General features: G+C 38.0%; 1 protein-coding gene across 3 annotated transcripts in view; it reads left to right on the plus strand.

The window, feature by feature from the left end:
• Window positions 1-15,629, plus strand: part of LOC139961997 (transcription factor EC-like) — a 50,239-nt gene extending 34,610 nt beyond the window's left edge. For all 3 annotated transcript variants that reach the window (XM_071961774.1, XM_071961776.1, XM_071961777.1), the window contains 5 exons: window positions 1,416-1,502; window positions 2,721-2,904; window positions 5,848-5,923; window positions 7,137-7,284; window positions 8,615-15,629. In XM_071961774.1, the coding sequence (XP_071817875.1) occupies window positions 1,416-1,502; window positions 2,721-2,904; window positions 5,848-5,923; window positions 7,137-7,284; window positions 8,615-9,022 (903 nt within the window). In that variant the 3' untranslated portion in view covers window positions 9,023-15,629. The remainder of the gene's footprint in view (window positions 1-1,415; window positions 1,503-2,720; window positions 2,905-5,847; window positions 5,924-7,136; window positions 7,285-8,614) is intronic.
• The last annotated feature ends 439 nt before the right edge of the window (window positions 15,630-16,068 follow it).

Genomic DNA, 16,068 nt, shown 5'->3' on the forward strand with positions numbered 1-16,068 from the left:
TCTGTGCATGCTAATAGGTTTAAAAATACAAAAACCATGTTGCTCTCTATTCCATAAAGACAGATATTTGCTTTTGCTTCACATTTAGAGGAAGAATATTTCATGTCTGACAGTCTGTATGTAGGAAGTATAAATATTCGGTGAAGTTTCATGTGTAAAGTAATGCACAGTGCAGTAGAGAAACCAGTTTTGTGTAGTTAACTTCATTGTGTAGCATTAGTTCACTGGAATACTGTAGTAAGTACGGACAGCAAGTGTAGACTGGTGACTTATTTTGCTCAATATTTTAATATTTATTATTTTTATATTTTTATATATTATTATTATATTTTTATAAATATTTATCATAAACTTTGTTCAAATTGAAATTTTCATCACCCAAAAATCACAAAATAACAGTTTTTCTTGTTTGAGAGAGAATGGATAATTGAGCAATTTGTAGGCCGGGTGAAATTTTGGTCTTAACTGTACAAAATGTGACTTTAATAGCAGACTGTGTGAATGCATAGTGTTCTTCTGTGTGTGCAGTCAAAGTACTGAAGCTCTGTCATTATCTGACTGTGTGTTATAATGTTATGTGTGCTGTACTATAGGGACATGTTATGTTCATCCAGTGTACATACATCATAGATTAATATAATTAATAAATGATAGCATTTTGGCTGGTTGGGACATGTTGCAACCTTCCTCTTTTGGCTACTGCCAGCATAGCTTTCAACATTCACAAAGAACTTAAAAGACAAGTATGTAAATGCATAGCTATATGTGTTTTATTTCCAGACAATATACAATATACTGTGTGTGATGATTTTAACACAGTTTTCAAAGTAGCTTTTGTCGTTTGGTCCACAAGTTATCAGCGATTATCAGCAATTACAAAGCCAGCATTGTTCAAATTGAGTTCACTGTAATGAAGCAAATTAACTATAGATAGACAGACTGAGAGATGTTATTCTTCACCTACTGTAGCGAACTTTTAATGTGTATGGGAGTAAGTGTTGATAATGATATGTGTACGGATATTATAAATACTTATTCATATCAGTCACATATTAATCACACATGTATGCAAAAAGGCATATTTCATTTTCTTTCCTTCTCTCTTTTTAACGTTATTGAAACTTGACAATGCAAACATACTCACACTAAAATATTTTCAGACAATATACACCGTGTGTGTGATGATAATATCACTTTTTAAAGAAGCTCTTGTCGTTTTGGTCTGCAAGTTTCACTTTGTTATTTTTATAGCCTTATCGAAACTTGAGGTTTCAAACTGATGACATGTATTGCAATGTGTGATGTTTGATAGTGTTGGAAAATCGAACAAAACTCAGTGCAGAGCTGTTTAAATAATCGAAGTTAGAAAATTTCTTCTGTATCATAACCTCAGATTCTGTCGTTTTCTTCCGTAGGTTGATTTTCTCACCGACGACTTCGACACCACAGATGAGGCCTTACTGCGTCTTCTGCAGGAAGCATCTATCCACATGCCATCTACGGTGAGTAAAAACAAGAGGCAGAAGAAAAACGATAGAAAGTACCCAATCATCGTCTGAGATGATGGTTTATCATCGAGTCACTTAGAACCTAGAAGTTTATACCAACATTTCTCTCAAGTTCAAACATCAGTGTGAAGTGTGCAAATGTCCCCCTCTGTGCAGTAATCCCTTCTGACCCCATCCAATATCTTCCCCCCCCCTTATGACCCCATCCAATATCCTCTCCGTCTGACCCCTCCCTCCAATGTAAAGAAAAGGTTAATTGCTGAATAGTTGGCATGAATCTGTAATGGACAAATTTGCCGAGCAAATTTACTCTTAATAAATTTTTTCCGGCTCCTATCGAAACATTTCTCGTTACGGTAGGTCAACAGAACCCGCAGAAACGACAGCCAGTGTAGTATGGTATATATTCGTATACGGTATATTTAATTAATGAAATTGTCTATTTCGGGAAGGTCACCCACCAGCTCTCCAAGCTTCCAATATCATAATTGAGACATGTACATGCCTTCCATCCATCCATCCCTCCTGCTCCACTCGCCCGGCTTTTGTCGTCCGATGCGGAATTACTATTGATTTTGTCGAAAGCTGCATTTAATTACATAGTAAAATCTGTTCTCCCTGCTTTGATCGAAATGGGTTACCCAGTAATGCAGAGGTGTGTTGAGATTAATAGAATCAACCAAACTGTGATTGCATCTGCTCGCAGTAACCTTAAAGAGCAATTCATTGTATGTATGGACTATAAAGAGGGTATGGTTTGTATGGACCGAGAGCTGCGAATCAAACATTTTTTTCTGCGAATTTCATCGTTCCTCGGAGAAAGGTGGGCAAAGTTCTTCTTGTATGGTTTGTAAAAGTGACGTATGATCTGTTTTATGAATGGCAGATGTATATTAAAGATTAAAAAAGATTCTACGTTGGTATCTAATGGCATGTGTTTGTATGTATGTCTGTCTGTCTGTCTGTCTGTCTGTCTGTTTCTACTTATAACAAATTATTTATAGATAAATCTTTAATCATAGGCCCACAACTGGTTGGAACCTTTCTTTTGTGATCTTGTTTAACATTGACTTTGCTCTACATTATGTGGTTAACATTGACTTCGCTCTACATTATGTGATTAACATTAACTTTGCTCTACATTATGTGATTAACATTTTCTTTGCTCTACATTTATGTGATTCTCTCTCTTGCTTTACATCCCATGATTAGATGCCCACTGTCTCTCAGGGTTTCCTGGACCCCTCCACTCCGCCATCGGGGAACATGCCTGTGGCAGTGGCTCAGCAGTCGATGTCGTGTCCGTCGACCATCAAGCAGGAACCGATTACCCTGACAGAGGAACAGCTAAGGGCATATGCGAAGGACAGGCAAAAGAAAGATAACCACAACATGAGTAAGCACCTCAAGCCCATATCAGTCTTCACCCTATGCACCCTTTCCGTTACTTAGCCCACTCCACTCCACTCCAGCATCCTAATCCCCTCCACCCCCTCCCACCTCCTACACACACACGCACACACCCTCATTGTGACCCTAGTGTTCCTCGATACCTCCTGTAGTTCTGGTTAGGGGTAGATTGAGTAAAGCACCTCAAGCCCATATCAGTCTTTCACCCTATGCACCCTTTCCGTTCCTTACCCCACTCCACTCCAGCATCCTAACCTCCCTCCTCCTCTCCCCCTCCCCTTCTTTCACACACATGCACACACCCTCATTGTGACCCTTTGTGTTCCTCGATACCTCATGTAGTTCTGGTTAAGGTTAGATTGAGTAAAACTGAATCCTCAGTTATTAAACTAGCCGGAGTCGTGTCCCATTACCAAATTCCACTTGATCCTTGTGTCCCTTGGTGCAGTTAGTTACCTGGTAATTTAGCGTCACCAGTTTAAATGTCAACAATGACTTCAGCCCCTATTCTTGTAGGCAAAGCATGCTAGGCTGGGTAAGATTAGTTTGAAACGATTCTGTTAAATGCTATTACGGCTCTATACTCTCCTCTCGCATGTTTCGAAAGCACTCGCACTAACGGTATGAACAACTGCAAACCTTTTGTAATAAAGAACAGGACATTCCAAAACTGCTCTATAACGTCAGTACAAGCGTCTGAAATGTTTCATAGTTTACTTCCATAGGTAGTTCTGTTGGGAATATTTTCTTGTTCCTGATGTTTGTTAACTGATGATATAACTGACATTAATGACTCTCTCTCTTCTAAAGGCTTTTAGGCATAAATTTTGTTAGCGACTTTTAATGCAGCAATATAGTCTTTATTTCATTCGAGGTTATTTGATTTGTGAAACAGTTCATGCTTGCAAAATCCAACAAATCTTCTTCTCCAGCTTTGGCATGCACCCCCCCCCCATGCCTAATGAGTTGGTCCCATCAGACAATGGCTTGTACTTTCCTCGTAAATGATATGCAATATAGAAAGTCCGCTCTTTAAGTTTATTTATGCTGAGGTCATGTAGTTTCGTATTCCTTTGAACTCTCAAAGCCAATCGAAGTCGAAATGCTTGTATAACTTTCAAGTAAAATCTAGCTTCCCATTGTAAAGAGACCTCGTCGTCTGTGGTAACTCTCATTTACTCGCTCTTCCTGTTTGTTCAGACTCGTTCTGTGCTATCGGTAATTTGATGTTCCTGTACTCAAACTAACAACAAGTACAGGACACGTAGTGTGTACAGCATATATATGTATATATATGTATACCTGTGTGTATTAACATGGAACACACTGCAATGCAGTGCGCTATGTGATATACTGCTGTATCGCTCTTAAATGGGTGAATGTATAAACAGGGACAGTTAATTGCTGTGTGATTCGAGCCAATGAGCATAGTAATGAATATAAGCAAACTACATGCGAAAGACTTGAAGTACCAGGGGTTCGGGGATACCATTCTTAGACTTCATTACATTACTTGTCATTTAAGTCCTTTGAGAATGTTGAAAGCTGTGCTGGCAGTACCCAAAAAAAGGAGAACAACTCTTTCATAGCTGTGTGGTATTGCCATTCATGATTAGCATTTCCACAACATAGGTTATAAAAATGAATATGGTTGCATTTTGCTTCTATTTTAAATAGCCAAAACAAGAAAGACAGAAATAAAAATTTAGAGTCTTAACAACTTGATTGTGACATTTTCTATGTTACCCTATGGAGAGTATGGAAACCTTAGTACACCAAAATTCAGTTTTTGCAAAAAAGAAAACAAACAGGTCCAAGATTGTCTTTGCTCTCTTAGGAATTGTTTTTGGCATATGACTTTCGATATGGTTACATCGCCTTCCAGGATATAGAAGAAAAGTGTAAGCCAGTGGCTCACCCTTTTTCACTCCCCCTTATTTAATGAAATGAGGTAAAGATACTTTGTGGGTTGTTGCTATACAACAAACTGAATCATTTATGATCTGCATACTCACCTACTGTGGCATAAATAGAATGTAACCAGTTTAGCAAGCGGTTAAATACTCTCTTCCAGTTTAGCAATGCACTTGATGTTATGCTGTTCCATAAGCAGTGATAATCTGCACACAATTGTGTTTGTTGCTACAGCAAGGTTAGAGTTCAAGCCACAAGATACTGTATATCTCCTTATCCGGGGTGCAGGGGGCTTACATTTAATCTCCCACTTGTTGGGAGTAGACCACATCCAAAGCCATCAATACAGTCAGGGTAAACTTGCCATTAATGAAGGATCCAATGCAGTTTTTATGGCAGATAAATGTTCAAGCCATCAGAGGTATTTCTGGTCACCCATTTCTTGCTCACATATGGTTCTTCACTAAGTGGCCATTCTATACATTACTCATCTCTCGTCCGCCTCCACAGCAGTCGTGCAATTTCTCATCTACCTCATCTGCAAAAGTTAGTGCCCCACTTCACCCGCTTCAGAGGAGGTTATGCCAAAATTGTAACTTTTAGCACAATCTCCTTCAAAGTGGGGTCTGTGTGGGCGCATGCGATAAACCGAGTAACCAATCTTTGCAGATTAGGTAGATGAGAAAGTGCATGACTGGAGTGAATACAGGTAAGTATCATCGTTTTTACAATACCGTCACTATATACTGTCGGTAAGTTTGACATATACAAGGGTGACCTTGATACAGTTTTTATTCCCACCAGCCAACAACATTCAACTATATATATATAACTATATATATAACTATATATATATATAACTATAATTATATAACTGTATATAACTATATATAACTATTTATATATATATATATATATATATAGTCTGCTAATGTACATACAGGCTGCTATATACAGTCTGCTACATAAAGTGTAAAAAACTAAATTTTCTTCTTCTTGCTTCCTCCTTTATCAGTCGAGCGCAGGAGAAGATTCAACATCAACGACCGCATTAAAGAACTAGGAACTCTGATACCGAAATCCCCAGATCCGTAAGTACCTGTTAACTTCCTGGTTTTCGGATCGATGAGCTACTCAAAATAGAAGCAGAAATCTACCCTGGTAGTCTGTTATTTCAAGAACCTGCTGCTGTCGCCAATTAATCATTGGAGCATTTGATATGATTGGGACGGTCTGTGAAAAGGGAGTGGTCAATGAGACTTTTCGAGCATTTTCCTTTGTGGAGAGGGGAGGGTGAGGCGTAGGAAGGGTGTTCGTTTTACTATTGTCACCTTACAGAGAGCAATCACTCAGTATTGTGACGGTTTTGTTAAGGTTTAGTAAAAAATTGCCGATAAAACCAACAAGAGCTGCTTTAAACTTTAAAAATAGGATTGAATAATGGCAGAAACACAAGTCTCTCCCTCTGTGATGGGTATTTGTGTGGTGACATTCTCTATTTAAGTAAGAAAGAAGAAACGACGCGCTCAGTTTTCCAGATTTGACGAGTGTTTATTATCAAGGCCTTCCATCAGGTCGCCGGCAACAATGCTCTCCCCCACTCTTGACTCACGAAATACAGCCTTGGTTTCTAATTGTTTCCTTCTGTTCATGTGATGGTTTGTTTTGCCTTTTTATGGTATTCTCTGAATTACCTAACCTCACTTGGATAAATCCTCTTTTCACAAGAGACCTCGGATGAGCGTTGCATTATTTGAGCACATGGGAACGTAGGGGTCGGACTCATTGTCCACCAATTTGCCTATGACCCATCTGAAAACAGCCCTATCATCAAGAAGAATTCCCACAATTGTTCCAGCTTTGACGAGTCTTTCCATCAAGAGTTCGTCAGGCCACACTTTCCTCCAGTTTCACTTCTGGGATGCAGCTTTGGATACTGGTTTTAAACAATTCCACAATTCAAATTCTTTAGGAAGATGTCTTGAGCTACTTCTCTGTGGTAGGCAGCACCATTCCAACAGTGTATTGTAGAAGTTGGACTGTTTGGTTACTAGGACAGCATATGTGATTTTCCCTTCTCCATTGTTGATCACTAAACATGCATTAGAGACAAAGAAGGAAAAGGTGAAGATTATTCCACCACCCCCCTCCCACTCCCTTCTTAACTCCTTGTACTCACTTAGCATTTGCACACTTAAGAGAACATTTTGAAATACATTTATTGTTGAGTCAGAGTTGGATTTTATCCACCCAATATTTGAGTTGACTCTTAAACATTTTTAATTCTCCTAAACCTGTTGGCAGGGATCAGAGGCAAAACAAGGGCAGCATCTTGAAGATGTCGGTGGATTATATCCGAAAACTTCAACGAGAGAGAGAACAACACATGAAAGCAGAAGAGAAACACAGACAGTTGGGGTCACTTTGTAGGAGAATGCTTCTTAGACTACAGGTATGCTTATATCAAGGTTTAACTTGTTATTGTGTAGGAAAATGCTGCTTAGACTACAGGTATGCTTATATCAAGGTTTCAATTGTTACTGTGTAGGAGAATGCTTCTTAGACTACAGGTATGCTTATATCAAGGTTTCACTTGTTACTGTAGGAGAATGCTTCTTAGACTACAGGTATGCTTATATCAAGGTTTCACTTGTTACTGTGTAGGAGAATGCTTCTTAGACTACAGGTATGCTTATATCAAGGTTTCACTTGTTACTGTGTAGGAGAATGCTTCTTAGAATACAGGTATGCTTATATCAAGGTTTCACTTGTTACTGTGTAGGAGAATGCTGCTTAGAATACAGGTATGCTTATATCAAGGTTTCACTTGCTATTGTGTTGGTGAATGCTGCTTAGGTTACACAGGTATGCTTATATCAAGGTTTAACTTGTTACTGTGTAGGAGAATGCTGCTAAGACTACAGGTATGCTTATATCAAGGTTTTACTTGTTACTGTGTAGGAGAACATTGCTTAGAATACAGGTATGCTTATATCAAGGTTTCACTTGCTATTGTGTTGGTGAATGCTGCTTAGGTTACACAGGTATGCTTATATCAAGGTTTAACTTGTTATTGTTTAGGAGAATGCTGCTAAGACTACAGGTATGCTTATATCAAGGTTTAACTTGTTACTGTGTAGGAGAATGCTGCTTAGAATACAGGTATGCTTATATCAAGGTTTCACTTGTTAATGTGTTGGTGAATGCTCTTTAGACTACAGGTATGCTTACTGTATATCAAGGTTTCTCTTTTTACTGTGTAGGAGAATGGGTCTTAGACTACAGATATGCTTTTATCAAGGTTTCACTTGTACTGTGTAGGAGAATGCTGCTTAGAATACAGGTATGCTTATATCAAGGTTTCACTTGTTAATGTGTTGGTGAATGCTCTTTAGACTACAGGTATGCTTACTGTATATCAAGGTTTCTCTTTTTACTGTGTAGGAGAATGGGTCTTAGACTACAGATATGCTTTTATCAAGGTTTCACTTGTACTGTGTAGGAGAATGCTGCTTAGGGTAACAGGTATGCTCAGGCAAATTCAATATCGACCAATTTATATCATGGTTATTCTATTTTGAAGCACTTAAAGTACAGACCTGGTCAAAATACAGCCATCATATAATTGAGAACCTCATTGAAGAAAAACCCCAACCACCCAGTTTCCCAGATGAATCAAATATTTTACAACTTGAATAATTGGTGGACATCACCTAGTGACCGTTTTCAATTCTCATAATTTTTCTCTCATCCTCTCTCTCTCCCCGTCCCTTCCCCCACAGGAACTAGAGATGGTCTGTAAGAAGCACAATCTGGACGTGAACCCTTACAGCCTAGAAACAAACACGGACGCCTTAGCCACGCAGTTGATTTCGCTGAACGGGCAGAACCTTGACATGTCGATGAAGGTCGACGCCCCGCAGGAGAGCCCCATGCAGACCATGGGCGGCTTCGGGCCCCGCAACCAGTCCGCCACGCTGGTGAACCCGAACAACCAGCTGCCGAACCAGAACTCCGTGCTGAACCACAACAGCCTGACGGGTAACAGCAGCTCCATGTTGGATGACATGATCGAGGACAGTTCTTCGCCGGTCGTATCCGACGCGTTACTCTGGCATAATTCGCCGATGGCTTCGCACCACAGTAGTCGCCGTAGCAGTATTACAAGTATGGAGGATCTCCTCTCATGATCCGTTCCTTGACGGCTCTGCTGGTCGGAGCTGCTTAATCATGTACATAGCTTCTTCTTTTTTTCCCCCTTTATTCCCTCTCCCCTCGCCCCCCCCCCTCCATTTTGTTTTTGCTTGTTTCATTTTGTGCTGTAATGTTTTATTTCGATTTCTACACTACCATATGTTAAATGTTGCATACATCATAGGGCTCTGGGAGTAACACTTTTCCACATCTTCAAAACTTTGCGACTATATAATTTGTTTATTTTTTTTTCTTTCTTTTTATATGAAAATATTTTAGTGAAATGCAGTCAATTTTAGGATGTATTTTCCTGAAAAAGAAAATCATGCTAGCTTTGTCAAACAAGAACATGCAGTAGCTTTTCAATGCAATGGAAATGCTGCATTTTCTTAATATTTTTCACTGAGATGTTTCAACAAGTGAGCGAGTCGTGACCTGGCGCTGCTCTGTAATTTGCGACCGTTGCATCATTATTGCTGCATTCAAATCTTATGAAGCCAAGGCAAGATTTGGAAGTCTGAGGTCTTCTACACAAGGATTCGGTTACATTATTTTACTGTGGGTAGCTTGTAGAGGCAGAGGTGTAGGTTAAACAGAGATGTAGGGGTGTGGGAGAGGTTAGGGCCCGCAAGGCTATGTCAATCATAATATTGTTCAAGATGGGACGGGTGCGTACGAAAAAGGTCTTTAGGAGGGGGCATCAATGTGAAGAAAAAAAAAATTGGAAAAAAAAAAACATTTGATAGTAATAAAGCTCAAACATGTACCCAACACACATTGCAACTTCATGCAAACACCCTGTGTTACTTCCATCCAAACCGCACTGTGATGTATGCAACTTTTATCCCGCCCCTCTGGAGGTAGAGCGGGTCTCAACTCCGACGAGCGGGTCTGGGTCATGGTAGCCATCGTACTTTTACTTCTGTGTACAAAGTGTACAAACGTAGCCATCGAGGACACTCGAGGAAACTTTTGTATATTATACCTGCAAGGCTGGATATGAAGAAGCTCAGGATCGTGATTGGGGGGATTTTATTTCACCAGAGTTTAAATATTAAATGTGGATTAATAACTGTAATAAAGAAAGAAAGACAGAAATGACTTGATGTGGTGTGGTGTTTTTGTACAATATATTAGAAATTATATTCATTGTTTTATAATGTAAAACTTAAAAGAGATCCAGACAGCTGTCGTTAATTGGACTCCAATATTTTTGCCAAAATTTGGATTGGTTCTCACGACAAGCTGATCGTGTACCTGGTAATAGGAATGTCTGAAAACAGAAACTGGTATTTAAGTCCCAGGTATTTTAAGTTTTTTTTCCGCTTTCCTGCATCGAAAGATGTTAGTAGGAACACTTTCTGAAAAGAAAAAGGAAAACACCTTTTAACGTTTGATTATATGTTTTAACAGAAAGCACGGAGCGTTCGGTTGTATTTTTGTTTTATTGGATTCATGGCAGGCTGGCAGTAAAACACAGCCAGTGTTTTGACTGCAGTCATAACAGCACTGTTTAATTTACAGTTTGGTCTGTGAGTTTTCAAACCGGTTGAATCCAGGGAAAACAGTTTTACTCTCTCAGGTGGCAGCTGCAGTAAAATATATCCTCTGCGAATAAGCACCTATTACATGTAAATTAGCTTGTCAAGTTTGATGTATATAATTTCTTTTGGAAACAGATATCACTCACAGGAGCAAAATGTGAGTTTGAAATCTATTGTAAAATCCATCTCATGTACCATCAAATCTTTTCCAGTATTTTACTACTAAGGCCTTGGTGGTTTCCCAATTTTTTTTTTATTTTTATTTATTTTAGTCTCGAACATTGAATTCTGCCAGTAAATTGAAAGCTCGGTGTTTTGGCTTGTATATTTAATTTAAGTTTTGTTGCTTCTTGTTTTTGAGTTCATCCCATCTCATAAAGAGTCAAAGATGTAAAATAACGATGGTTGTGATAGGTTGTACGATTAAACTTGTATCTCGCTATCTCTCACTTTCTCTACGGTTTCTAATCAGAATACATATTTCTCAGAAAAAAGATTGTCTTCATTTGAGGTTGCAAACCACCTGCCTTGAATCAATCATCTCTTCGTTATCATGAGGATTGGCTCGGCTGATAGAGTAGTAACTGGATTTGATCAAATTTTCTTTGAAAACTTTGAAGAATTTATTTCGGACGATAAAGCTGTAAAGACAGGGAAAGGAATGAGTCCACCTTATGCATCATTTTGTTTTTACCATAGACTTACCATAGACCATAGGTACACGTTTCTGTTTTGATGTTTGGTCTTTTTCTCTCATGTAAATGCTTTCTTTGCCTTGTATATTCTATCAAGTATATTTTGACCTACACAAAATCGTCTAACCCCTCGATAAAGGTGAATTTTGTCGTTTTAATCTCTTACAGCAGATTTCTTCGAATGAAAGGCTTTTAGCATAATGCGGGATAGCATTACTTATATCTGCCATGAGATTTGCTTTGTATTATTTTTTTGAAACCTCAGAAGTATTAGAAGAATAGTTTGGCAGAAGGAAGGAGCTCTTTCATATTTATCGTCATAAATAAACCTGCAAAATATCGACACTTACACTAGACCAAAAGCTCTTAGTACTCTGCTATGCAGGCCGAGGGAAAGAAATACGGTTGGAAAATTATGGTCGATATCTTAGGATAATCTGTATGTTATTTATCTGTGACGTTCACACAATCTGCGACCCTACATCTAAATATTTCTCCGGGTTGGGGTTATTAGCCGACGGCTATTTTGTATCAACTATATGAATGGGATGAGCAGAGATTTGCATATTTAGGTTTGGGAATCACTGAGGGAGGAAGGGCACTGCGACAGTATTTCTAAATTCTGCTGGTTGAAGTGCCCAATCACTGTTTAGTTTTCATGTGTTTAAAACGCTTCTTGCAGAGTCCTACATATACCTGTTGCTTAATGCTGTGTTCGTGCGTACTCACTGGAAAATGTAATTTAATATAACTGCAGTGCAAGACAGGACTTGCAAAAACAAGGAAACTTGTAAGCATTTTAAATTAACAGAGGAACTGGGTGGCCAACGGCGCTAATGAGATTCTTCCTACGGCTAAACTGTGTTCCCAGGGAGATTTAAATCCACTTCCCGTCATCTCATGAAAAAAATATTTAAAAAAACTGTCGGAGTGGTTAGTTTTATCTTTTTTTCTTTCGTTTAATCTTTCTGCACGTGGGTAGAAAGCTGTTCTGGAATGGAAATGTTCCCCACAGTGCCTCTTTGCCCACACACCATAATATGTGTGTTGATCATTTACAGTAATGTTTGTTGTACTGTGTGTATACACAAGTGTGTGATCTGTGCATGCACAGGATTGTGTGTATATGTACACACACAATAATGTGTGTATTGTGTACTGTATGCCTCTTTCCCACACACAATCATATGGGTACTGTTCATATACAGTAGTGTATGTTATACATTTGTGTATTCACAATGTGTGATTTCTACATGCACAGTATTGTGTGTGTATGAACACACACATAATGTTTACAAAGGGTAACCTTGAGTCATATGAAGGCTAACGTCCACACTTGTATGTCGGTAATGTTCATAATAATATGAAGGTAACTTCCATAACATTCATGGAAAGTTAAATAGTAAATTGAGCTGTTCAGGTACCACTTTGGATCAACAACAAAAAAGTCAACTTTTGGCATCTGTAACTTTCTCTATCGTATGGAGGTAACCTTTTAATCGTATGAAGGTCACTTTCTCAGTTGTATAGATGGTAACTTCTCTAAAGTTGATCTTTAAAGTTATTTTTATGATGGTGATCATGTTTACCACTATGGAAATATAATAAGTACCAGTGGAAACAGTCAAAAATGTTAATTATTTCACATGGGACCTTTATTTGATTCTCCTATTTATTAATATTAAAATTATCTTTCTGTGTTTGCCAATAGTTTTAAGAATAAATATTAGAGGGCCATTTTAATTCTCCATATTTCTTTAATTATGATTATTTTTGTTTGTCGAGGGGTGCTCCACTGTAGCATAGTTTTTGTGAACATCCCTTAATGTGGCATTGCTATGTTCCACTGTATAGTGTACCATAGCTGTGTACATCTCGTAGCAGTTGAAGAAAACTCAAATATTGGCAATCAAATTTATTTGCAGCTGCTTTTCAAAAATCTCACCAAATGCAACAAAGTATAATTTTTAAATTAAATGTGAAATTTATCAAACTATTAGTCTGAAATAAAAGTCATAGAAGCTGACAGTTTGGAGTAAGTATTGTGGTAGAAGATTTCCACCCAGTCCCCCCACCCCACCCCCCAATATTTCCAGAACATATTTCTTAACAACAGGAACTTCTGTTCCAAATATCGCTATTAAAAGTTTCCTCTGATAAAAGGCAAACAAACAGACAAAAAGGGGGCTTTTGTTTAATATTTTTAGCGTGATACCAGGATGTGACCGAATAATCAATCCCCTTTACAACTGGGGAAGGTTTTTCAGTTTTTCCATTTCCAGGAAAAAACAACATTCTATCTTTTAATAATCTTGATGATCTTCTGCAAGTAATAATCAAAACAATCTTTGCAAATATGCCACACAGTTTTAAGTCAAAGACTGTTTGTCTTTGAGGGGCGATATTGTATGGGAAAAGCTTTATGTGTTAACTGTAATATTATTTTGCATAGCATATTTTTCTCGCTTTGATACTGGTCAGCCTTGTCATATACCTTGACTGTCATATTTCTTAAGATTTTAATTGAACCAATTGATGCTGCTTTTAAAGGAGCCTTGAACTTTGTTTTTAATCTGAAAAATGTCACTTGTGTCTGTTCCTCAATTTGTTTTTTGAAGCTTAGTGACACTGTAGAATACTCCTTTAAATACAGACTTTTCTTTTTATCATTTAGACCTCTGGTATTCAAAACTTATATTTCTTAGTGACCGCAATTTTGACCACCACCATCATTTCCAGTGGAGGATGTTGTGGCCTGGGGATGGGGGTCTATGGGCAGAAATCCCCTCCCCCCTGTACCTGTTAGAAATGTCCATATAAGTTAGGTTCTTTAGTTGAAAAGTGTTGATATATATTTTGCCACTCTTCACACACCATAATTAATGTTCAAGATTCTCCACTTTATTTCATTTCCATAAATCTTGGCCCATTTCTCCATTTTCCTTTCAAACTTGTTGTGGCGACCTTCCAAAATATTTGGGGGGGGGGGGTCCACCACCTTGAATGCCAGGGGTGTAGATGCACTTTGACATTTGGGTTCCTAAAATATCCTCATTTTTCATCTCTTTTTTTCTTTCATATTTTTTCTTTTCTCTTCTGAGTCATCATTCTTTATCGTCCATCTTGCCTAATTAATAGCTCTTCATTTTAGTATAAAATAGATCACTTTTTTCTGAAATGTAAATATTTCATCAAACTAGCAAAAAAATGTTTTTTTATTTCTTGAGTTTCTTTTTAGAATATACATTTTGTTGTTTAAACATAATAGGGGTTACGCATACTCTTACTCTTTAATACCTTATCTTAATATATTCGACTGTAAAGTAACAGCGAAAGTAGTGGAGTACCCTGCGTATAATTTGCATAATACCGTTCTGATTTTGTTGGGAATAAAGTAAACAAATAGAATTAGACTGCAACACAGACAGAAAGATACCAGCACATACTCATCATTTCCAGCAGGGTGTGTACGACTGAAGTTATAAACATTAATTGTGTGTGGTGTCTACGTTTCCTGCAGTGTGGATTTTACATTTGACAGTCAAAAACCAAATGTCCTTTTAAAGTATGCATGTTAGACTGTTCAATTCTTGCTGTTATATATTCTTTTCAAATTGACCCCTTTTTGAATAATAATAATAATGCGCTGAATTTTGACTGATATCATCAGGCAGGAATATCAAAAGGGAGTTAATAATATACGAGATATACATATATCATGGTTTGTATATAGTAAATCCGAGGGATTTGCATAAAATATGTTAAAGACTTTGCTTTAACAGTTTGAGTGATGGTCTTCTTGTATTGATAAAGTAATAGGTAAGGTGGGGGGTGTAGACTATCAACATGTGAAATAGATGGAAGAAAATTGGGGGGGGGGACACTGTTTTGAATATTTAAGCAGTTGAAAATTCTAACAGACCGATAACTCACTGGTGGGTCATGCTTTTTATGTGACCTGCGAAAAGCGGGAATTCAATGTCCCACTGTTGGGTACGGTATGGTTACACTATAGGTACTTGTGGGAGAATTGACGTCCAGCATCGAGGTGGATTTAGTTTGTGTTATGTGTTAAAGGGTTGTATGTTGTTCGACTGGCATAGGATACCTATATGTTGGGCCCCCCTTTAGAAGACCAAGATTAGATGTGGTGTATGACTTTACTAATGTGATGCAAAGATATTGAAATTTAATGTATTGCGGTGGCGGATATAAGAGATTTGTCAGCTGGCGAATGTAATATTTGAAGAGAAAAAGATTTACAAAATCAATTAAAAGCCAAATCAATAATGAAAGATGGAGCTTATCATCTACCATACATAAAATGAGGAGATCAAGAATAAACTTGTGTGGAGTGGAAACCATTTGTCGGCATACTTTATATGTATTAATTTAACTTGTGTTGGTTGAAATCAGAGTGTGACTGTTATTGTGGTTCAGGGTATTGGTTTTGGAAGGGGAAAGGGGGAAGGGGGTTGGGTTTGAAGAAAGTTAAATGATGACTCTTTTTATAGTTGACACATCCGTGGGTATTTACATTGTTTATATGGAGGACTAATAGCATGCCCCTCCCCACAACAGGGTGGGTCACCTGTGTTCCGAACCTCCTCCCCCTCCTAAATAGAGGGAGCTATTGCATTATCTCTTTCTCCTTGCCGCCTGATGGAGCAGAATTTTGAAATGTTATATAACTCTGAAAAAGAAGTTTCAGAAACTTTCAGAATAACCCCTTCAAATTTACGTACCGACGTATCATCTTGTCATTGTAGGAGTGTTAGCTCAGCTGTTAACGCCGGTGCCTTT

The sequence above is a fragment of the Apostichopus japonicus genome, chromosome 20 (assembly GCF_037975245.1).
Source record: "Apostichopus japonicus isolate 1M-3 chromosome 20, ASM3797524v1, whole genome shotgun sequence".
Taxonomy (NCBI): domain Eukaryota; kingdom Metazoa; phylum Echinodermata; class Holothuroidea; order Aspidochirotida; family Stichopodidae; genus Apostichopus; species Apostichopus japonicus.